General features: G+C 40.4%; 1 protein-coding gene and 1 long non-coding RNA gene across 2 annotated transcripts in view; one reads left to right on the top strand and one right to left on the bottom strand.

Moving 5' to 3' along the window:
* espnla (espin like a) overlaps positions 1–25,357 on the bottom strand; it is a 34,292-nt gene that overhangs the window by 7,684 nt on the left and 1,251 nt on the right. Inside the window, exons 3-6 of the mRNA XM_079691827.1 lie at positions 8,824–9,014; positions 5,896–6,082; positions 5,632–5,814; positions 5,348–5,500 (exon numbers count right to left, since the gene is read on the bottom strand). Coding sequence (XP_079547953.1) covers positions 5,348–5,500; positions 5,632–5,814; positions 5,896–6,082; positions 8,824–9,014 — 714 coding nt within the window. The remainder of the gene's footprint in view (positions 1–5,347; positions 5,501–5,631; positions 5,815–5,895; positions 6,083–8,823; positions 9,015–25,357) is intronic.
* Positions 16,667–17,754, top strand: LOC307045865. The gene is made up of 4 exons (XR_013810009.1): positions 16,667–17,064; positions 17,182–17,214; positions 17,316–17,402; positions 17,500–17,754. It is a non-coding gene; the product is annotated as an uncharacterized lncRNA (long non-coding RNA).

Genomic DNA, 25,357 nt, shown 5'->3' on the forward strand with positions numbered 1-25,357 from the left:
AAAAAAGTGGGGCATAATCAGCAACCCTGAATAATTGGCAGCATTTCACACCACTCTAGGGAGGATGAATGGAAACATTTAGATCCCCTTTAATGAACCTGCGCTGTCTTAATGCACTCCATGCAGCATGCGTATCAGATTCAGCTCTCCAAGGACATTATTAGTAACCAAAACATTAAAGCAGCCACGCTGCGTGCTGTTGTGCTCGCTGTCCGTGAGGTGGTCCTTGCCATTTCCTCACACTCCACTTTGATCTTCAACGGCACGAAATATGATGGGACACTGCTCAGGAGGAGCATTTCACTTCCCCGAAGTTGTGCAATCCGTAAATAGATAAACAAGGGGGGCTGGGAAACAGGGGGGGAACGGGACTGATTCCTTTGTGACCCTTCTCGTAACAGTTCAATGTCCTAAAAGCTATGATGAACCGGCCTGTGTGTGTGTTTAATTAGTGGCCGGAGAGCATTTGGTTTTCATCAGTAGCCCATCACAATTGCCACGCAGATATAGATAGCCAACCCTGTTTTGGCCTGAACCCACTCCCCCTGAATCAAAGAGCCCGATCAGCACAGATTAGGAGCCAAGAGTTAAGAAACAGCTCCTCAGTGCTCTCAGTGTCCGGCTGCAGCAGTAATCTGCTCCCTGTGGGTTTAAGTATTTCATGTGTATTTAAAACATGTCTTGTAATTCTGCTTCCACATGAAATATTCACGTTGTGGGTGATAAATTGTATTGTGGAATGTAGAGAGCGGGTGTACATTATACACAGAAGAACACTGTAGTGTAAATACATGTCCACTCACATGCTAAAATGCTCTCAGGTTTCCTGTGTGGAGGTAATGCTTGAAGCGCTGACACAATGTTTTTGCCAAATGTTACAGCTTTACTGCTACTAAAAAGACAAATGAACATACTTTTCTACTTCATAACGGAACATTATCAGCTACTGAATCCCCAAAAAATAGCAAGAGAAAGTTCTGGATTCAAAAATGGAAAAAAAATAAACAACATAAAGTAAGGCCATGAGCCTGGAGTATTAGTCATGCCTAACCGTAAGAGGCCACAGCTGAAAAAAAGGTCAAACGTTGCCAAAACATGTCAGCTAGGGTCTCTTTAACAGACCGTTTCCTTTCATTTAACAAAACATATTACTCAGCCTGTCCAGTCACTTGCTTATGATAAAAGTTATTGAAGAAAAATATCATAATAAAGAACAACAAGGAGTCAAAATAAGCAAAAGCAGCATAGAGAGTACAACTATAGTGAAAATGGCCCATAAACCATCATGAAACATACTAACCTTGACCTTGAACAGTTCTCGCGCTGTACTCCGGTCAGACTGTGCGCTGAAACTCAGACCTGTGCAGCGAGGACTCGGGCGGTCCCTCCGTGTCGAGGATGTGACACTATCCTAAGAACACCAACCACTCGTTTGACACCATCATCCACATCTCTGCCAGTGGCCAAGGGCCGCCAGGCAATAAACAATAAACTCTGATCGGAGCATGCTGTTAATAATTAAAGGACAGGATAGGATGGCCGGTAATGACACTAATGCACGGACAAACCAATGGCCGACCATGGTTGTTGCACAAGGAGAAGTATCAGCGGAAGACTTGTCAAAGCAGCTGGACATGAGACATGTTATCAGGTGCTTTTTTTCCACTTTGGACAATTGAATGAAGGAGGTTTTTGTGAGGGTGGGGGTAAAATGCAACGGAGATGATTAGTAAACTGTGACAATGGAAACACAATGTGACACCATAAGCTTAGATAGATGGGTTTGGCTGATAAAGTGGAAAAGTTGACAACAGACAGTGTTGGAGAAATTGCTGCCACATGATTAGCAAAATCATCCACTAATTTACCAAATTCCAGACGAATATTACATCTGCCTCAACCAAAAGCACGCTTTACATCATACATGCTGGAGGACCTTTTGAAAAACTAATTAAAGATAGCCATTTAGGGCAGTGACTGACAGTTATTGCCATTAACAATTAATCTATTGTTTGTTTTCTTGATACATTTTTGGTCTTTAAAGTGTAAGAAAACAGTGAAAAGTGATTACCGGTAGTTGTTTTTCCAGACCAATATTCTATATCACAAAGAAACCTGGTTTGATTGTGTTGATTTTTGGCATCTTAGCTTATAAATTACTTTAACGATAATTATCTCCACCTATGTTTGTATGTCTGTTTGTCAGCAGGACTACTGAAAAATGTATTTTGTTATAAACGTATAAAATCAAAACAAATTGTTATGAAATTCCCTAAAAGAAGGAAGAAAAAAATCACATTTTAGAGCAGATCTGAAGAATGGGGCAGATGAACACAGTATATTCTTACTGATTACATTGCAAGATACTTTAGAATGTGTCCGAATCTTGTCATTACTGGACTAAGACTTGCATCCCTGCATACTTTGAAAGATAAATATGAAGAAAGTATTATGGGCTGCATTGATATAGATTTCTTTGCTTGGTTCCATATCTCCCCATCTGTTATACACATGCAACCATGATGAAGCCAGATGTTGGAAGATCTCTGACAAACACATGAGTTTATTACATTCTCTGCAATGATAATGACAATTCGATATTTCATAATTTATCATTCATATCAAAAGCCATTCGAGTATTGTTTCGTTTCTCATGGCTAAAACAAATCGGAAATCTTGACATGAACAAAAACAGTGATGAATTAGACGCCAATACGTTTCCTCTGTTCTAAAAATATCATGCTCAAACAACAACTGTTAGTGGAGAGCAAAAGCCACAAATGTGTGTGAATGAAACTTCACGGCACACACTGTTTATTGGCCTGCGGCTGTTGATGCGAGATGAGGACCTGTTGAGAGGAATCTGACCTGGTTGTGAGGGATCCAAACACACACAGCTCCCCTGCTCACTTTCCCAATCCAATAGAGTGCTGCTCGGAAATGAGATTATCTGACTGACTTTAGAGCAGATGAAACCTGTGATCTACGCAGCACCTAACACACCAGCAAACTGTCATCAAACAGCCTCTCATCTTTGGCACAGCAAGCATGACTGCTCTTCAGATATTATGAGTATTACATCTATTACCAGCTATTACAGGTTCTCTGTCAGATGACCTCTTGGTTCACCCCAAACTTCTCTGGGTCTGTGTTTCCCATTCATACTTCACCAAAAAACCTGATCCATCATTCTGTCTTCCACCAACATCACATAGTATCCAGAGGTGACAATCATAGCACTTCCCTGGAAAAAAACATGACACACAATCAAAGGTGTGTTTGAAGCCAATGACATCCTGATCTCTGCTCCACAGAGGGATAGAGTTGCGGGTTCCAGGCATCAGAATGGTGAAAACGCTGAAACTCAAGCTTGTGGATCTCATAACGGGCTCGGCCCATGGGCCCTTCACCTGAGCCGCGGGAGAGGGGTAACTGATAGGCCCTCAGCTGGCCCCGGCTCCGGCTGCATTGGATGCTGCCGTGGCCCCTGTGCTAATTAGCTCTCATTGTTGACAGAGGATTATTTGTGAAGGGGAGCCACGCCTCGCCGGCTCTCTATCATCCTCCTATTTAAGTGCTGCTCTTCTCTGATGAATTATTAATGGATTCTATCAGTCCATAGCTTTCTTCACTCTGTGTGCTACAGGCGGCAGGTGAAGTGTGATGGGGAGAGCCGAGGACAGCTACAGGTGGATAGCTGCGAGGCTTCAAGGGTCAACAGGTCTGCTTACAGAGGGGCTCCTTCAGTGAACTGTATGATGTGTATTTAAAATCAACTCCAAAAGCTCGAATACCAGTATCAGTATCCTCCTGCAACACCAATTGTGATGTACAGTACCTACTTGAGGGGAGACACTGCAGGTGAATGGGCTAACAGATGTATCTAATAAATATCACCAATGGTTTTCCCAGTTGATTGATAACAACAATACAAGGATTTGATGATATGCAACATCTGCTGATGTGTACATGTGTACATCATTTCAAGAGCAGGACACTGACTCTCGGTCGACTGGCTGTCGCTGTCCGTGATGAAGTCACATTTCAAACTGAAAGTTGTCGGTTCAATCTCAGTCCCGGCAATAAACATGTTGTTTCTTTGGGCAAGATGTCAAACCCAGCGGTGTGTGAATGGGTGAATGATGACTTGTGTATGTAAAAGCACTTTGAGGAGTTCAATAAATAACTTTCATTTACAATTTACCACAAAACCAGGTGCTAAATTCTTGTTTGAATTTGTTCGCAGGTGAGAGTCAAAGATTGAACAGAGAGGATTTTATACTCCATAGTTCAGAAATATTGTCAACCTGTACATGTCGTTAGGTATGTATATTGTGGCCTGTATCTATGTTGTATGATGTCCTTTTTGATGTCTTCATGTGGAACCTACTTGCAGCAGGTCTCCCTTGAAAAAGAGATCGATGATCTCAATGGGATTCACCTGGTTAAATAAAGGTTTGAAATGAAAATATTTATGAACAAACCTCTCTGTAAAAAAAACTTCAGAATATATATAGAAATAAAACTAGAAAGTGCAAATTTCTTATCCTTAAATATATGTATTGTAACATTTCAAACATTTTGCAAGCACTACTCAAACATTAAGATAATTATTTATTGTATTTCAAGCTTTCTGAAATGTCATGTTTAATTATGCAAATGAGACATTTTGTATTGCTTACTTTTTTGAATTTAGGAGAAATCTACAGACACAAATAGAACAAAAATACTAACAAAAACATTGACATGTGTATTTTGGAAGTTCCCTTTCCACTAGTCTGAAAGAGGACAAACTGCATGGAAAAGGGTGTTTTGGCCTGCTGTGTTTTGCCTTAAAAGAAAAACAAGGCACAACAAACTGACCATTAATTTGAGTAAATGCAGGACAGCTTTTTACGGCATTGACCCTTTGACTTGAACAGGCCACGCCAGCACAAACAATGTGTTCACACTAAAATATTCATCAAGCACACTAAGGAGTGTCGTGCTTTCTGCACAAAACAAAATAGCTTATATCTCAGGGCAAACTGAGAACCAAGTATCCGGCACTCACGGCACCATCGCCTGTAAAGCCCATCAGAACACAAAAGCCATCATCCTCCACTCTAGACCTCTTGGACTGAGAGCCAAGCAATAATGCTGAGTGGCAGATAACAGAGGAGGCCTGTCAAGTTCCACATGCATGAAATTCATGTCGCAAAGTAAGCAATTATTCACCAGGGTTCCAAGACCTTCCAGATTTTTGCTGATGAGCAGAAGCAAGCTTTGAATTGTATGCCAAAATAACAAGGTGGGTAGTGCTAACAGAGAGGAACAAAGCAGGAAAAAGGTGTGAAATAAAATATACTGTGGATGAGAGAGAGCTTACATTTATTTTCATGGCACGGAGATGTCTGGCACATTCATGGTGTCCATTGTACTCCGCCAAGTCTGCTGCTGTAAAACCATCAATATCCTGATCTGAGGGGTTCGCTTGATTGGCCAACAGGAGTTTACAACTCTGAAAATAGGAATATAAGAGATATATATATGTATGGAACATACTTTTATGAAATTGTATTTGCTTTATTCAAGATAAGACATAACTATAACAACAGAAAAGGAAACCTAAATAAAAAATGTGCTCCCAACCTCCAGCTCTCCATTTTCTGCCGCATCATGAAGTGGGGTCCCTCCCCAGTAATCCTTGATGACCTTTGAACCCATGTGAAGCAGCCTCTCCAATATGCAACAGTGCCCTCTGCTGGCAGCGAAGTGCAGAGCAGTAGCTCCATTACGGTCCTGGCTGGACAGGCTGACGGCAGTGCAGCTCACCTGTGTGGAGAGAATGATAAGGATCAACACGAGTGAGCAACACTTTGATACGTCACAGCAACACGAGTTCTCTCCACTGACCAGCCACAGCACCACAGCCTGGTGGCCCATGTGAGCAGCAGCATGCAGGCAGGTCATGCCATCGTGGGCCCTCAGGTGGACGTCGGCCCCGCAGTCCTTCACCAGGAACTCTGCAACCTGCAGCTGGCCCTCCTGGCAGGCCAGATAGAGCGGGGTGGCCCCAAGGACCGTCTGCTGGTCCACACATCTGGAGACCAACAGACAGCAACAACGGGCTAGTGAAACTGAATTTCCCCTCAGAGATTGAAAAAAGCTGATCTCATGTGTATGAATAATGTTATTAAGTTAAAAACGTGTGCAACTCACTAATCTGCCCATTATTTTCTAGATTAAACTAATTGTTTGGTCTATAAAACGTCAGGAAAAAGGGAAAATCGCGCAAGTGTTTCAAACTGCAAAGGGATGTTTGTGATTTCTGGTTTTGTCAGTCTCAAATCCCAAATATTCACTGTAATATGATATTAAAACAGACCAAGTCAATAGATGTGGGTTGAGAACACTCTTGCGTTTAAAATGACTCAGATTACTTTAACAGTCACAGTAAACAATTATCAAAACAGTTTCTGACTGTCAAAGTTTTCTGACAAATACTATAACATTCAGAATCTTAAAGAGAAGCCTTTAAGAATAAAAAAAGGAATACAAAAAAATGATGTTTCCCAAAACGTTTCAAAATGCTGAGTATTTAAATCTCAGAACAAGCACACATCTTTATATATACAGTCTATGGCACAAATAAAGGAGTGTTTATCAGACCTCTGTACGGAAGAGGATTAGGGCCACAGCATTTTTTTCCTCAAAATTCTGACTTTAATCTCAGAATTCTGACTTTTTCTCAGAATTCTGACTTTAATCTTACAATTCTGACTTTTTTCTCAGAACAAAAAAAATATTTTTTTTTGGGAGAAAGTAAAAAATGGTAACTGATTTAAATTTGGGTTTTCATTATTTTGAAACCGATTTGATTTCAATATACCCATCCAAATATTTCTGTGTAAGAGAATAAAAAGCCTAACAAACTGGTGAAATGCTGAACTTCAGAAGGCTACATTTAAGATGACAAGTAAGCTACCATTAATAGCTGCTAGCATACATGTAACTGTAAATGTAGCCAGGCTGAATGCACATTACATACACGTCCTCCCATCCACCCTACTCCACAGGCTGCAATTGAGCTACTAGAAAACTAGAAAATAATCTAGCCTAAAGGTTGAAACTGTAGCTAAAATGTATTGAAAAGTATTCAATTTCCATGAAAAAGTTACTTAAAGGTCACCTATTATGCAAAATCCACTTTTTCTATGTCTTTTATACATAAACATGTGTCCCCTCTGTGTTTTTCTGTGAACACATATTCATAGAGCACCATTGTGTTCTTTTTAACCAAATCTCTCTCAGAGGGGCGTGGGGAGTGGCAACTTATTTTCATCTCAAGTAACAGACAGAGAATCAGCACTTTGGAAACAGGGCTGAAACAGAGGGGATTATGGGTAATGCTGCAATGATCTGTTTGGTGTTTCAGCCAAACACTTCAGAGACATGTTTTGTATATATCTGAGACCTATAATATAATGATAAAAAACAGTATAATAGGGGACCTTTAAATGTAATGAAAACTGTTGAAATAGTTAAAGGTAGGGTAGGTAATTCACTTCAGATACACTTTTTGTTATATTCCATTGAATGCTCTTAACATCCCGATAGCAGTGAATATATTAAGTGCTTTGACAATAAATACATAAAAAAAATCATCTGTGGTGCTTGACCAATAATCTGAGCTAAAATAACTAGATGGCTACCTGCCTGTGAGCTTTCCATCTGTGCACAAATTTATCTCGTGCCCTCATTGGTCATGTGCGCGTTTGTGTGTATTGGAGGAGGGGCTCTATAAGGTAGTCTGAAGGAAGGGGCAGATTTCTTCCGGTTGTGTACTTTCAAATTCTATCGCACTCGAGCTGGTTTCTCCATTCACGTTTAACCAAAAAGTAAAGTTAGTTTAAAAACAAGTTGATTAGACCTTGGTAACCTGTTGCAATAGTTAGCATAGAGTAGTAGATGAAACAGATGAAGCTAGCTAACAAAACTAAATAAAAGAGAGCTTGCTAATAGTACTGGATACATGATCGAAAGGTTGCAATAGAGAAAGCTTGCTAACAATAATGATTATACAGTTTAAATAAATAACGCTAACTAACAATACTGGAAATATTGGTTGAAATAGAAAAAACTAACTAACAGTACTTAAACAATTATAGAAATCTCTTTAAGATGGTTGAAATAAAAAATATAACAACAATTATTCCATAAATTGTTAAAAATAAAGCTGGCACACAGTAATGATGAAAAGTTTGAAATAGATACATAAAACAAATAGCTATCTTAAATGAACATATACGGTGATATACATTTAAAGCTTGAATCTGACATTCCAAGCGGTATGTCATCTAACACCAATGAAAACTACAAGTACAAAATGGTGGGAACCACTCAGTGAAGGACTGGCTACTTTGTAGTTGTGAAAGGAAGGTTGAAACTGTTATATAGTTAAAAAAGAAACGTTCTATTGCAGTCGATGCACTCATGGTGAAAGATGAATTAGGATTTGTCTTTGAAAGGGTTCCTTCCAGCTCACCTCACCATATGGTTACCTGAGCAAATGGCTCAGCTTGTGAGGCTAATAAAGTCAAATGTCAGTTACTGATCTCTAGTATTACGACAGTAGGCAGGCAGCTTGTGGCCAGGATGCTGGTTTTATAGTTTGTTGGACTCTCCAGAGTTTGTTGTTTGCCTCTATTAAATTATTATCATTTTTTAATAAAACCCACATCTGGTGGAATGTTGGCACTGCAATATTCAGTAGTGTTCTCAGCCTTATTGGTTTCAAAAGAAGCGAATAAGAAGAACAATTAGCAAAGCTTGTGAACCCACCGCGGTGCGTGTTGAACAAGAAGCTTTAAACAGGTGAGGTCCCCATTGGCTGCGGCATAGTGAGCAGGTACAGCTCCACAGTGTGTCTTCACCTCCGCTGCCCCTCCAACAGAAAGCAGCCACTGAATGACCTCCACACAACCGAACCGCGCCGCCAGGTGGAGCACCGTGGCCCCGGCTGCATCCCGATCCTGGGAACGACAGACAGATGGGTTATTAGATCAAGGCTGAGAGAGAACACCTCTATTGTAAAGGCTTTTTCTAATAAACACTCTTGATCATCAAGACAGGTCAAAGGAGTTTCCTATTAAATATGTTTTTCAAAGCAACAGTAGGGATTCTCATAAGGTCCACCAATTAAGACATTTGGTGGTATTTGATCAGTGGCGAGCCATCAGGGCCCTCTAGGCCCTATGTGAGGGCCTAAGATATTCAAAAAAATAATATTTGAAAACATTAAAAAAAAAACATTTTTTATATTTTTTTGTTGTTACATATTTCATTAGTTTTACCAAAATAACTTGATTTAATAGTATTTAAAATAACATTTCCAAAGAAATAAATCCTTCAAATCTGCCTGTTCAGCTTCTGTTGGAATGTGAAGGGTTAAATGCCGTCTCTGCGAGTTACTGTGAACTGTTGAAGACGGGAGAGCTTGTTGGTCCCTCTCTACATTCACAGAGGGCCCGCTATAGTTCAACCAGTTCAACCCACTCTTTTCAGTCTGCGTACAAATGACACGACTTTACACATTGCAAAATGCGTGCAATAGATACACTAAAGTCCGATTTTGCGTGCCTATCATACGCCAACTATTCCCATTGAGTTCTGAGTCCGAGTTTTGCTTGGATATGAGACGCAAATGGATACGGTCGGGTCTGAGAAGACCGGAAGCCGTGTGGTCCATAAAAACATGTTATTACTCAATATCAAGCCACGATTATTGATTTTATTTGTAATCGTATAATGTCGGACTTTTTTTGTCGTCTGTGAGGAAAAGAAATGGGGCACGGAGCCTCAGAATAATGAAATCTGTATTTTTTTTAATCTTTTTTTCCTTCTAATTTGTTATTCTTTTCTAAATAACACACTGTTATTCACTCAACAATAACACACAATTATCCTTGTTTTTATTTATTCGTTTGATTCTATAATCTCAGGCTTTTTAGCCGTTTCTCAGGAACTGAATTTCAAAATAAAGTCACCGGAAACAGACGTAGGCCTATAAGGGACATTTCGAGCATCATCGCGATACACGAGAAACCCCTCACTGCAGTGCGCAGTACCTCGATGCCCCTCCTTCTCAACCTCAAGATCGCCCCTCCTTCTCAACCTTTGAGACACGTGACGGGACGCCCCTCCTTCTCAACCTTTGAGGCACGTGACATCCTGTTTCCGGGGTAGCAGTTCTGTTCTGTTAATCATAGCGTCAGAGTACGATGGAGGTAAGTATCCCTGAATAAATTAACTATTTGTTTTTGCTGCGGTTGAAAATGTGTTGATTGAAAGTAATATATTATTTTCTTAGGCCCCACGGACCCGGTTCCGGGGCCGAAATCGCGTCATTTGCAGGAAACAACGTCTAAGGAACGTTAATATTTAATAGATTATGAATATTTTATATCCATATAACATTTTTTTTTTTTTAAAACACACAATGCTAACAGTGAGCCTCGGAATTAACCCCGAGCGAAAAATGCCAACCTATTACTGCACCGAAAATCACTCCTAGCTCCCTTATTACTTATCCTAGCTGCACATTCAACACATCGTTTATGATCGTAAAGAAACAGAATCTAACGGTGCCCACCTCAACACTGAAAGATACAAACTCGCGACGTTATCAACAAAAACGTACATCAAAATAAGTGGCGCTAGGTAGCCCACAACGCTAACATGGCTTACCTTCATCTTTGTACTAATACTAATACTAATAACTATACTATGCAATAGTAGGATTGCTGTATAAGCAATGTCCTGAAAAAACTATGCATAAACTATATTTCAATTCGATTTTTACAAAATAAATGTATATGCAGCTTATTTTATTCCAGCCTATTGCCAACCGTTTTGTTTGTGTTTATTTTTCTTTGACCAGAAACACATCACACACTTACACCATGACGAAAGCCCAAAAGTGTGTATTTGTAATTCTGGCAGTTATCACTGCCCATTCTGCCAATACCAGGGTCAGAGGCTTCAGGTGGAATACCATGCCAAAAGCCATTTTTCTGTGAGGCACAGAGGTATAATAAATTGCTCTTTTTAGTGCTGTCTGTATTTTCACATTATTTACAATGAGAACTTAATGTCTTCAAGCTTATTGACTTTACTATGGTTTCTTGTTTTCAGAGTTCACAATTTTTAAGTGTGGCTTAAGCTGCAGAACAGCAAACCATTTTCATTGTCTTTATTGCTCACACACCATAATTAATAGGGGCCAGTTTTTACGGCATGTCTATTCATATGAGCCAAAAGCTGTGACTGTAGGGCGACTTACAGCACCTGCGCAGCTCCCTCCACCATCTCACCTGCTCACTCCAGCACCTGCCCAGCTCCCTCCAACATCTCACCTGCTCACTCCAGCACCTGCCCAGCTCCCTCTACCATCTCACCTGCTCACTCCAGCACCTGCCCAGCTCCCTCTACCATCTCACCTGCTCACTGCAGCACCTGCCCAGCTCCCTCCACCATCTCACCTGCTCACTCCAGCACCTGGCCAGCTCCCTCCACCATCTCACCTGCTCACTCCAGCACCTGCCCAGCTCCCTCTACCATCTCACCTGCTCACTCCAGCACCTGCCCAGCTCCCTCTACCATCTCACCTGCTCACTGCAGCACCTGCCCAGCTCCCTCTACCATCTCACCTGCTCACTCCAGCACCTGCCCAGCTCCCTCCACCATCTCACCTGCTCACTCCAGCACCTGCCCAGCTCCCTCCACCATCTCACCTGCTCACTGCAGCACCTGCCCAGCTCCCTCTACCATCTCACCTGCTCACTCCAGCACCTGCCCAGCTCCCTCCACCATCTCACCTGCTCACTGCAGCAACTGCCCAGCTCCCCCCACCATCTCACCTGCTCACTGCAGCACCTGCCCAGCTCCCTCTACCATCTCACCTGCTCACTCCAGCACCTGCCCATCTCCCTCCACCATCTCACCTGCTCACTCCAGCAACTGCCCAGCTCCCCCCACCATCTCACCTGCTCACTGCAGCACCTGCCCAGCTCCCCCCACCATCTCACCTGCTCACTGCAGCACCTGCCCAGCTCCCTCCACCATCTCACCTGCTCACTGCAGCACCTGCCCAGCTCCCTCCACCATCTCACCTGCTCACTGCAGCACCTGCCAATCTCCCCCCACCATCTCACCTGCTCCTTGCTCCCCGTCATCCTGCTCCTGAAAAGCGACATAGGCCTAAAAAAACTGTAAATTGTCCACACTGCAATCTAAAATTAAACAAGAACAATTATAAAACACATGTGCGTCGCAAGCACACAACATATTTTGAAACGGTCTCCAAGGAAAGACATCTGCAAAGCCAGTGTATTGATGAACACAATGGTGTGTTTGCAGTGGAGAAGACATTTTCAGGCCCAGCAACACCAATACACGTCATTAAAAATACTTGGGGACCAACACATAAAGTCATGTGCGAGGTTCATCTATGTGAACTCAATGCTGACTTTGCCCTAAGAAGTGGTATGCTGCCTTATGAATGTCAGCATTTGCAATCATTGCTGTTCTGCCCATCTGCACGCAACAAACCATTAAATTTGCAAAAGGAATCATTGGCTACAATGGTTCAGGAGAAATGGTTTGGTGAGGAGCGCAAGGCCAGTCTTGTACAGTGGCAACAAGAGGCAGAGGCTAAGGGTTTGCCCCTGTCTATCCTGCTCACTGTTGGTGGACCAGAAACCAAATATCACATTTCTGTGTATGAGCCTAAGGCTTCACACTACAGTAGGCTGGGAAGGGTTGTGGTTGCATACGACAGCAAGCAGAACAGCTGGCATTATCCTTGTGCTAAACCAAGACAATCATGCACCCATAAAGCCATCAAGAAATGGCACCTCTTTGCCACAAGAAGACAACTGTTCAGGAAAGTTAAGTCGACGGATATTGAAGAATCCATTCCACCAAATACTTTCACTGACTGAGCAGGATAGTGTACCAGGAGAGGACCATTATCCACCTAGTGAGACTGGCATCAAGCGGATGCTAAACTACCTATCGGGTAATAAACAAATTCCAGCGGAACTCCCACAGGCTACCATCCAGCAGTCAAGAGATGCCGGTGCACTAGATGCTCATCTGAAGCACCTCATCCCTAAAGGCCCTGAAACACCAGGCCGAAATCGTCCGTTTTCGTTAGTCGGACGACGAAGCGTGCCCTGTCGCCCAAACTCAATTTGGTGTGTCACGCACCGTCGGCCGTGACACGCCTTATTTGGCCAACATGTTGAATCGGCCGTGCGTCGGCCACAGTCAGTTGGACAAAGAAATCACTCTGATTGGCTGTTCAGCTAGCGAATCAGTGCATGAGAAACGAAACGGTTGCTTGAGAATGTCTTCCACAAGCAACACTCCAATGACTGATAGTTCCAGTACCGCACCAAACATGTTTTCGATGGACGAGAGTGAAGATGGAACGCACACTCTATTTGTTGTTTGTTTCAATCATGTAGTCTGTTCTTCTTCTCTGTCTTCCGGTTGTTGCCTCTTTTGAATGACGAATACACACTACCGCCGTCTGCTGGTAAGGAGAGTTATTGCCACTCACGCATGTGCAGTTCGTACGTGCTCGGCTGAAGTCTTTGCGGTGTGTTCCAGTGCGACACATGGCCAACACGCAGGAGAACACGACGACGTAACAGTCGGCGTCGGCTTCGGCGAGTTCTCTGGTGACTGCTTGGTGTGTTAGGGCCTTTAAGAAGCCAGGTGTAAGGAATGCAATGGCCCTCTATGTGATCCAGTGCTGATCACTGCAAAAAGCAGGATTCTCACAACCACAGGGGTGGCGGAAGGTCAGTAAAAGCTCAGTTGTACTATTGATTTTATCTTGTAACATTTGTATGATCTTAATGTCCGTGATTCAGACATACAAATAATAAAAGAAGAAATAGTTTTACTGGTTTCATTAGGACGGCAAGTAATATTTTGGTTGACATTTTCTTTTCAGGCATATCCACCTACCGAAAAAAATGTTTGAATTGCAGCCTGATGTACAGGTACCAGGAGTGGGAGGATGGGCTCCACAATTATGATGAAAACGTAATCCTTTCTCTGCATTTGTGCCTGACAATAAGGAATGCATTACAGGTGAGGAGATTTAGAACTTAATGTGTTGTGTTTACTGAAGGATGTCATGCAAAATAAATTCAAAGATAGACCTTGGTTAATTCCGGTTAGCCTCATCTGCCTCCCAAATTTGTGAGTGACTTTTGTGTTTGTCCCTCTGTTAAATCAACCATGGGTTTATGAAAGGCGCTATATACATTTTAATAATTTGTATTGTTATTATTAGTTATTACCCGAATCCCCATTTTCTGCCAAAAAGCCATAGTAACTCAAACATCAGTGAAGAAAGTATTGTTATGGCAAGAGTGAACGATCTCAGGTTACAATAATCTAATTAAAATATAGTAATTTAGTAAAGATGATTTATAACATAGAACAAGTAAATTGGCAGAAACAGAAAAGTAACTGTAATGTTATGGTATTGATGAGTTAATCTAGCATTAATCTGGTTCACAAACTGATATTTTACATGTGTATTGAAATTTTTACTTTTTTCTCAACATTTTTCCAGACACATGCTGCTGTCAGCAGAGTTATTGAAATGATTGAGACAACAGAGAAAGTGTCTTTCCCGAACAAGGAAAGGGTTCTCCATGCCTATCTACATTTCGAGGCCCTTACTGACCATGATCACATTTATGCATGTGTAACATGTGGATACCATCCACCTGTTGTTGTGATGGACCTTCACAAGAAAGGTGTCTTTAATATGCCAGGTGAGTTTGATCAGCCGTAATATTACATGTATAGACTTTTTGCTGTCTGAATTACAATAAGATCAACATTATTCAAGTTGTGCATTGCAATACCATGCTGGGCATATACTGTTATTGTCATTTAATTTGTTTATGCATGTAACATAATATGATAGAAGGGTATACATGGTTGTCCTAATGTTGTTATCTGAGATAATCACAAATGTTTCATATAACAGTCAGTGAAATTCAGAGACAATCCCAAGACTATGATGGACATGTGGACCTCAAGAAATTCTGGGATGCTGTGGCTGTAGAAATGCTCAGTCGGGGTTTCATTCCATGTAGGTAATGCAGAATGAAAAGCCAGCTATTGAGACCCAAATGTTTGTCTGAATTATATGAATGTATGAAAATTAAAATTTTCTGAAACAATGCATTTTACAATTGTCCCTAAAGATGGTAAGAATAACCCCTTTGTTGTGCCTCTGAGTTACAACAACTGGGCACCATGGATCGGGCCACAAATCAGGCACTCTGACCTCATCCTGAAAACTGAATTTGAAAAGATCCCTACAACTACAATGTCAGATGACAGTGAGTACCTGGAGGTCACTGAGAAGCGGCTTTCTGATGAGATCATCAACTTAAAGGTTATTATAATGTTAAATAATTTGGAAAATGCACCATGCATGTAATTAAAGTATACTTTATTTGCAGAACTGGCTTACTAATTAATTTCTACAACAGGTAGAGGAAGTAAGGGCACTCAGCAAAAAATGTGGTCTGGACACCAAAGGCTCCAAGATAGATCTTGTCCTCAGACTTAGAGATAAGATGTCAAATAGAGTGACTTATAACAAAGTCTTTGAGAAAGTTTGGGGTGCCTCAGGTTAGTGAAATAGCGTCATAATTATATTCTAAGATGATTACAGCTGGTCATATTTCGTGATTTGCATCGTTTTTCACACAGATCATGGAGTTATGTATTTTAACACATTTCATCCCCAAAGATCCCTACCATAATGTTACTAACTTATACCTCTGCTTTCAGGTGGCTGGGCTGTGATTACTTGCCCATGTGGGGTTGTCTATTCAGTTAAATGTAACCTCAGAGCAGAGAGCCCACGGGATTATGTGGATATTTTGCTGTCGTGGAAACACTTTCCCAATGTCCCTGTGTATGACTATTCAAGGGGAGTGGCGGTGCATGGTAACCGTCGACAGCCAGAGACATTTCATCCTTTTCAAGGACGGTTAATGGAGCCTACCCCGGAGAACATGAAGCAGGCTTCAGAGGGCAAGCTTCATGTGAATATGCCATGGTTGAAACACCTCAAAGTTCCAACAGATGAAAATGGCCACCCTCTCACTAGTTCTTCGGAGCATTATGCACTGAGTGATGTATTCCACCAGGGGAACAGCAAAGATGAAAGGGATGTTCTCAGAAGGATAGAGCTTGTGCCAGAGCTGGCGGGGCGCATAAACAGTCAATGTGCGGAACAACTGTTCTCAGGAATGAGGAAAAACAATTACTTTTTGAACATGACAACACCTTCAACACACATATTTCTGCAAAGAAATATACTACACCACTACAATGTGACAAAAAACAACAAAGCTAAAGAGCAATACAGAAAAATCATCCCAGCAGATGTGGAAATACAGCTTGATGTCAATGGGATATCATTAGGTGAAGCATTTCTTAGAATCATTATGTTCTTGTTCTTTTATGTGGTTATCTGGAGATATCTACTAAAAACTAATATTATTTAATTTCAACAGCTCCTCCTTCACAAGTTGTGATGGCCACTACATTATCAGAACAACACAGAGATGGTCAGGAGCAACAGGAGTGTAAGCTATCTGATTGATATTGACAACTTGTATTCATACAAGTAGTACTGTATAAAGACATACATTTTGTGTTGTTGATTTTTTTATCAAGTGAATGATGCCAAGGACCAAAGAGACTTTAGTATCAACACAATTATGGCAATTAAAAGTTGCTGGGAACAGGAGCTTCAGGAGGTTAAAAACAAGTAAAGTGAACTAGTCAGCAGTTCAAAATATTGTATGTATGCTAAATATTACTTAAAATGCCGGTTTTCATTTTCCTTTTTCTTCCTTTAGCTGGCACAGGTTCTGGACAAGACCCAAAGTCCAAACACACATATATACATATAGCCTTCTCACGCCGTCACATTTTTGGAGTTTGGGTTTGGCTAATGACATGGATGGGATGGTAATCAGAGTGATCACGCTCTTTGTTTCTTGTACTTTTTCTAACTGATTTTGTTTTAATTGTTGGCATGTTTCATGTACTCTGTATTTTACTGACTGTGTGTTTGTATTCTGCCAGATCCTGAACAGCTGTCTTACAGTTATTGAGAAGGTATTGAAGCTGTTCTAAAATATGTAAATATATGTATAAAACATACTATATTATTCCAAAGAATTATAAGATATTACATTATGAAACTACATCTGTTACAGAGAGTAGATGGCGTGTTTGCTGCCAACAGCCATGTTATAGCTGCCTGGTTTCCACCATCTTCGCTGAATCCGATGCAACACCTGCCGGTATTTTTATCATGATTATCCATGTTGCTGCTCCATATTCTTGTACCAACTCATTACTGTAGTCACATCAACACAACTGTTTTTTTGCTTTTTCCAGGAAAATGCAGCAAACCTCCAATGGCTTCTCCTTCCAGTATGGGAACCTGGACACTGGGCACTCTGTGTAAGTACATGTGGTTCAGTCTTTGCTATTGTTTGTTTACTGTACAATGAAGTTTGCCATGCCGAAAATAGTGTTTCTATCTTTAAATTCAACGCTTAATTTAGTTGTATAATACAGATCCTACAACTTTATAATATAACGTTTGTATATCAAAGTATACCTGTTGATATTGGAACATGTGATATTAACAGATACTGAGGCCATAAGCTAGGGAGATTTTCTTTCTAGATCCCCTCCGTGGCACTAGCTGGAGAGATGACAGTCGCACCAAACCATTCAGGTTTTTTGACGCACAGTTACATCTCATCCGGACAGTGGTAGTTCTGTTTTAGACCGCTTGTCTATCTTTTTTTAATCTATGGCTCTGTTTTATTTGAACTAACATGGGATGCATTGTATTAAATAAAAGGCATTGAACAGAACCCTAGATGCCACTTGACTGCGGGGCTGTTCTGTTTTACCCCTTAATGAATTTTTTTTTGGAAGTTCAAGTTTGTTCCTGTTCCAACAGTGTTCAAAGATTTTCTGCCTGATTTGTGAGTACTTATAAAGTTGAATTAAATTGTACTTTTTCTTAACTTTCACATGCATTGTGTTCACAGAAACCTTTCACAGATCTTGTGCCCTGGGCCTTGGGCAAGTCTTGGTGTGGATGATGTCCAGGTTAGATTTGTTAAAATTATTCTACTGAAGAGTATGATGTAACTGTCATTTTTGACACTTTTGACTTTTCACACTACAGGGCCTACCTACCAAGACAAGGTTTCTCGAACAACTGTGGGGTGTTTGTTTTGATGGTAAGATACTGGATATACAGTATACATATAGTAGTCCTATTTTTCTGTTTATAATAATGTATACAAATGTATAATGCTTTCAGCATGCTATGCACTCCATTATTGCTCATAGTTAGGGACATGCTGTGATTTATTTATATCCAAAACAACATTCACGTAGGAATATTATTTGTCAATGAACACCATATTATCACAACAACCTAACATAATATACTATTTCTTTATTTACAGTACGCATTTTACATTGTGGCAAGAGCCCAATTTGATTTCAATGAGGTATGTATAAATAAGGGTTTAATATTTCAGTTCTTCATTGATATCACTTGTGGATACAAGACTTTTCAGGACATATGTTGTTGACCCATCTGGTTGTGAGCTTTTTATATTCCAAGACAAACTAGGAACTGGTTGTGCCTAGATCTCCTGAAAAACGTTCCCATGCCGTATGTTTCTTTAATTTTACAATTTACATTTGCATTCTTGAAACTATTTCTTACACTGTAACTAGACTATATCATTTTTAATTAATGTTTTTAATGTTTGTCTTTGATTCACCAAGGTCTGACTCTGAACAAGAGAGGTCGCAAGACTGCAAGAGGCGACGGGAGGACTGCAAGAGGCGACGGGAGGAAAAGGCAATGCAGGTAGAAGTTGTTGAATCACAAATGATAAAGTCTTGAACCAGTGTGAGTGTTAAACATTTAACCTCTCTTTGTCAAATATATTTCAGGATGAAGAGGTTCCACAAAAGAAGCAGGCCATAATTTGAAGGCGTCATGAGTGAGCGCTGCTGGGGGGGAACTGTTACAATCTGTATTAGGTTCACTAATGCCTCAAAATGTAATAGTCTGTTTTATTTTGTCCTGTCCCTGTCTCTGTGTTCAATCAAATTGAAAGTCCTGAACTCAAAGTGTTTCTTAAGTAAAAGAGTATAAGGATTATCAGCTAAATGTACTCGAAGTATCAAAAGTAGAAGTACAGTATGCCGAATGGCTCTGTTCACAGTATTATATTACCATTGATATTATCCTGTAAATTCTATCGATTTGTCAATACAATGGCAGTTTTTTAATATATTTTTTAAAATACTGGTAGGAAATACCGTACTATATGATTTCATTTATATCACATGTTTTTCAGTAAAAAGTGAGTAAATATACAATATTGCCTCTGAAATTAAAATTAAATTAAAATTAAGAAGGTGTACGTTAAAAAAACAAATATATACAGTGGGGCAAAAAGTATTTAGTCAGCCACCAATTGTGCAAGTTCTCCCACTTAAAAAGATGAGAGAGGCCTGTCATTTTCATCCTAGGTATACCTCAACTATGACGAGACAAAATGAGAAAAAAAAATCCAGAAAATCACATTGTCTGATTTTTAAGGAATTTATTTGCAAATTATGGTGGAAAATAAGTATTTGGTCACCTACAAACAAAAAGGATTTCTGGCCCTCACAGACCTGTAACTTCTTCTTTAAGAGCCTCCTCTGTCCTCCACTTGTTAACTGTATTAATGGAAGCTGTTTGAACTTCTTATCATTATAAAAGACACCTGTCCACAACCTCAAACAGTTACACTCCAAACTCTACTATGGCCAAGACCAAAGAGCTGTCAAAGGACACCAGAAACAAAATTGTAGACCTGCACCAGGCTGGGAAGACTGAATCTTCAATAGGTAAGCAGCTTGGTGTGAAGAAATCAATTGTGGGAGCAATTATTAGAAAATGGAAGACATACAAGACCACTGATAATCTCCCTCGATCTGGGGCTCCACGCAAGATCTCACCCCGTGGGGTCAAAATGATCACAAGAACGGTGAGCAAAAATCCCAGAACTACACGGGGGGACCTAGTCAATGACCTGCAGAGAGCTGGGACCAAAGTAACAAAGGGTACCATCAGTAACACACTACGCCGCCAGGGACTCAAATCCTGCAGTGCCAGACGCGTACCCCTGCTTAAGCCAGTACATGTCCAGGCCCGTCTGAAGTTTGCTAGAGAGCATTTAGATGATCCAGAAGAGGATTGGGAGAATGTCATATGGTCAGATGAAACCAAAATAGAACCTTTTGGTAAAAACGTGTTTGGAGGAGAAAGAATGCTGAGTTGCATCCAAAGAACACCATACCTACTGTGAAACATGGGGGTGGAAACATCATGCTTTGGGGCTGTTTTTCTGCAAAGGGACCAGGACGACTGATCCGTGTAAAGGAAAGAATGAATGGGGCCATGTATCGTGAGATTTTGAGTGACAACCTCCTTCCATCAGCAAGGGCATTGCAGATGAAACGTGGCTGGGTCTTTCAGCATGACAATGATCCCAAACACACCGCCCGGGCAACGAAGGAGTGGCTTCGTAAGAAGCATTTCAAGGTCCTGGAGCGGCCTAGCCAGTCTCCAGATCTCAACCCCATAGAAAATCTTTGGAGGGAGTTGAAAGTCCGTGTTGCCGAGCGACAGCCCCAAAACATCACTGCTCTAGAGGAGATCTGCATGGAGGAATGGGCCAAAATACCAGCAACAGTGTGTGAAAACCTTGTGAAAGCGTTTGACCTCTGTCATTGCCAACAAAGGGTATATAACAAAGTATTGAGATGAACTTTTGTTATTGACCAAATACTTATTTTCCACCATAATTTGCAAATAAATTCTTTAAAAATTGTGATTTCTTTTCAATGTGATTTTCTGGATTTGAGTTGTCATAGTTGAGGTATACCTAGGATGAAAATTACAGGCCTCTCTCATCTTTTAAGTGGGAGAACTTGCACAATTGGTGGCTGACTAAATACTTTTTTGCCCCACTGTATATATATATATATATTTATATATTTATAAGATAAGATAAGATATAATATGTTAAAATAGTTAATACTCTGACGCTATGATTAACAGAGGATGCAAAACGTCATCAGTGAAGCTTGTCACGCAACGCGTCATCAGTGAAGCTCGTCACGTGCCTCAAAGGTTGAGAAGGAGGGGCCTAGACAAACAGCAAGAACAGCCACGGAAACTGAATATGTGACGTGGACCATACATATATCAGCAATTAAACAACATCTTCCATTTCTTTTCACACAATACGTCTCCTTGCAGTATCAACCTTAATTCGGCTGACTTTTATATTTGATCCAATTGGTAGATATGTTATATTTACACCATAACGGTGCACAGCTGATAGAAAAGGACTTTTTCTTTGAATATAAGAATATAAATACTGAGTTGAGAGAATAGTCAGGGGATTTGGGTGATGGGAGACACATCTATGGAATCACAATTTCAATAGCTTACCATTAAATGAAGGATATACCTTTCTGCCTGTGATGTTTTACAAATCAGATATTAATGTTAGAAGTAAAACATGAGAAATAGTATAGCAATATCCTGTAAAATTATGTAAAAACATGAATAAAACTACACATCTTGAGAAGTTATACATACATAAGTGTCCTACACTAATAATACAAAGTTATTATTAGTATGCTGTGTGTACCTTGTGTGCACCGTCTAGTGGTTAAAGCACGTTATTGAATTATTTTTGTTGAATAATGTTATTTCATGAACAAAATATTAAGAGTACATACTTTCATAGGGGGAAAGTAGAAGGTCAATGATAGAAATATAGAATATAAAAAATCATTAAGATACTGTAAGTGATCTCTACAATAAAACAGTTTAGTGCACGATATACAAAGATATTAATATGAGGAGGTGCAAAACAGAAAAACGAATTAACCTTTATTTAAACATTAAATAATATTTTAGATTAAGGTCTTTTAAATAAGAAAAAAGCTTTGGGGGTATCTATCTACAGATAAATATTAAGCCTGAGAAAGTACTTAACGTCTAATATATTGCTTTCCTGCAATGTTAACTATGTTGAAGCACTTATTTTAACTGATATCATACATATTAAATATACTCTTATGTATGTAGATAGTATAAGAAATGTGCAGAATTTGACAGTTTAATGGTGGAGGTGGAGACACATATTGATAGATGTCTTGTAATGCACTGTTGAGGAACCTGCGACCCAAGTTTTTCATTCATTGCATAACTACACCGTAGTTGTGTATATGATATATCAATAAACCTTAGAAAATCTTGAAAGGGATGTGCAAAATAGTCATCATATACAGTTTTTAATTAACTATTAGTAGTAGAGTAGTGAATATACTTTATAGAGATCTGCAGATAAATGTTTAGTCTTCTCAAGCAACAACTACAGTATCAAATATTTCTCCTGATTGTTGGCACTTGACAATCACCTTCCCTACATTTTACTCAGGTATAACTAAAGTCTGCTTTAAGGGTTGTTTATATTTCACATCAATAATCAGAATGTGGGTATATATTAATGATGCCCATTATTGATAATAAAATCAATAATCTTGGCTTGATATTGAGTAATAACATGTTTTTATGGACCACACAGCTTCCGGTCTTCTCAGACCCGACCGTATCCATTTGCGTCTCATATGCACGCAAAACTCGGACTCAGAACTCAATGGGAATAGTTGGCGTATGATAGGCATGCAAAATCGGACTTTAGCGTATCTGTTGCACGCATTTTGCAATGTGTAAAGTCGTGTCATTTTTACGCAGACTGAGAGTAATGTCAAATGACAGTACAATTGACCATCATATCTTCCCTCTAAATGGGCGGGCTTTATTTTCGCAGAGCGTGCGTTGACGCTTCACCATTCACTTTGAATAGGGTGACTTTTCGCCGAACTGCATTGTGGGAAGCGATGCGGGGCGTTGCTGGCGTGGCTTGCTGCAAAAGTTGAGCAATGTTCAACTTTTGACGCCTCGGCAGAAGCGTCAGCCAATCGAATCATATGCCAGTACAAGCTCTAGCAAATCAAACCGCTGCTTGTGTCAGGGGCGGGAGATTCTTGTGATTGGTTGTTGGTCGAGTTTCAGACACGCCCGCCGGCAAGCGACAACGCACGCCGCTGTGTGGACGGGCCGTCCTAACACACGGAAGTAAGCTGCGCTTGGGTTCCCTCGACAGAAAGCAATGGGATTTCTCCTTAGGATTTTGGAAAATAGCTGTAAATAAGGTCTGTGGAAAGCGAACCTGTTAGATAAATGCACGTTTTGTTCAGCCGGATAATATCCACATGTCTACCCTACTTTTATTATTTTCAGGGGTCAGAGGGTCAGAGGGACTAGGTATACAGGACTGTCTCAGAAAATTAGAATATTGTGATAAAGTTCTTTATTTTCTGTAATGCAATTAAAAAAACAAAAATGTCATACATTCTGGATTCATTACAAATCAACTGAAATATTGCAAGCCTTTTATTATTTTAATATTGCTGATTATGGCATACAGCTTAAGAAAACTCAAATATCCTATCTCTAAATATTAGAATATCATGAAAAAGTATACTAGTAGGGTGTTCAACGAATCACTTGAATCGTCTAATTAACTCGAAACACCTGCAAGGGTTTCCTGAGCCTTGAAAAACACTCAGCTTGGTTCAGTAAACTAAATCACAAGTATGGGGAAGACTGCTGATCTGACTGCTGTCCAGAGGACCGTCATTGACACCCTCCATCAGGAGGGTAAGACACAAAAAGAAATTTCTCAAAGAGCAAGCTGTTCACAGAGTGCAGTTTCAAAGCACATCCACAAAAAGTCTGTTGGAAGGGGGAAATGTGGCAGGAAACGCTGCACAACCAAGAGAGATGACCGCAGCCTTAACAGCATTGTGAAGAAGAGTCGCTTCCAGAATTTGGGGGAGCTTCAAAGACAGTGGACTGAAGCTGGAGTCCAGGTATCAAAATTCACTGTTCACAGACGTGTCCGGGAAATGGGCTACAATAGCCGTATTCCCATGGTCAAGCCACTTCTGAACTCAAGACAACGGAAGAGGCGTCTGACTTGGGCTAAGGAAAAGAAGCACTGGACAGTTGCACAGTGGTCCAAAGTCCTCTTTTCAGATGAAAGCAAGTTTTGTATTTCATTTGGAAGTCAAGGCGCCAGAGTCTGGAGAAAGGCTGGAGAGGAGCAAAATCCAAGTTGCTTGAAATCCAGTGTGAAGTTCCCACAGTCAGCGATGGTTTGGGGAGCCATGTCAGCTGCTGGTGTTGGTCCACTGTGTTTCATCAAGCCCAGAGTAAATGCAGCTGTGTACCAAGAGATTTTAGAGCACTACATGCTTCCGTCTGCTGAAAAGCTCTATGGAGATGAGGAATTCATTTTCCAGCATGATCTGGCACCTGCCCACAGTGCCAAAACCACCAGTAACTGGTGTACTGACCATGGCATTACTGTCCTCGATTGGCCTGCAAATTCCCCTGACCTGAACCCCATAGAGAATATGTGGGGTATTGTGAAGAAGAAGCTGAAAGACACCAGACCCAACAATGCTAATGAGCTAAAGGCCGCTATTGAAGCATCCTGGGCATCCATAACACCTCAGCAATGCCACAGGCTGATTGCCTCCATGCCACGCCGCATTGATGCAGTAATCCGTGCAAAAGGATTCCCAACCAAGTGCTGAGTGCATTAATGGACATTTTCAAATGTTATATTGTGTTTTGCTGTTATAAATCTTTTTTTTTTACTTGGTCTGAGGAACTATTCTAATTTTTTGAGATAGGATTTTTGAGTTTTCTTAAGCTGTATGCCATAATCAGCAATATTAAAATAATAAAAGGCTTGCAATATTTCAGTTGATTTGTAATGAATCCAGAATGTATGACATTTTTGTTTTTTTAATTGCATTACAGAAAATAAAGAACTTTATCACAATATTCTAATTTTCTGAGACAGTCCTGTAAGTCACGGCTCGCCACTGTATTTGATAAACATTTATTTGTGAAAATATGGAGAACCTTTTATTTATTATTCTATTATTTAGATTCAAGAAATGATCCGGTGAAGAGTAATTTCTGTGGACAATGCAGTTTCTAAGCTAGTTGGACTTTTTTAAGTACTTAAAATGTTTTGATTATATTGCCATAAATAAAGTATCTTTGGTA

Source organism: Notothenia rossii, assembly GCF_949606895.1.
Source record: "Notothenia rossii genome assembly, chromosome: 1".
Classification (NCBI taxonomy): domain Eukaryota; kingdom Metazoa; phylum Chordata; class Actinopteri; order Perciformes; family Nototheniidae; genus Notothenia; species Notothenia rossii.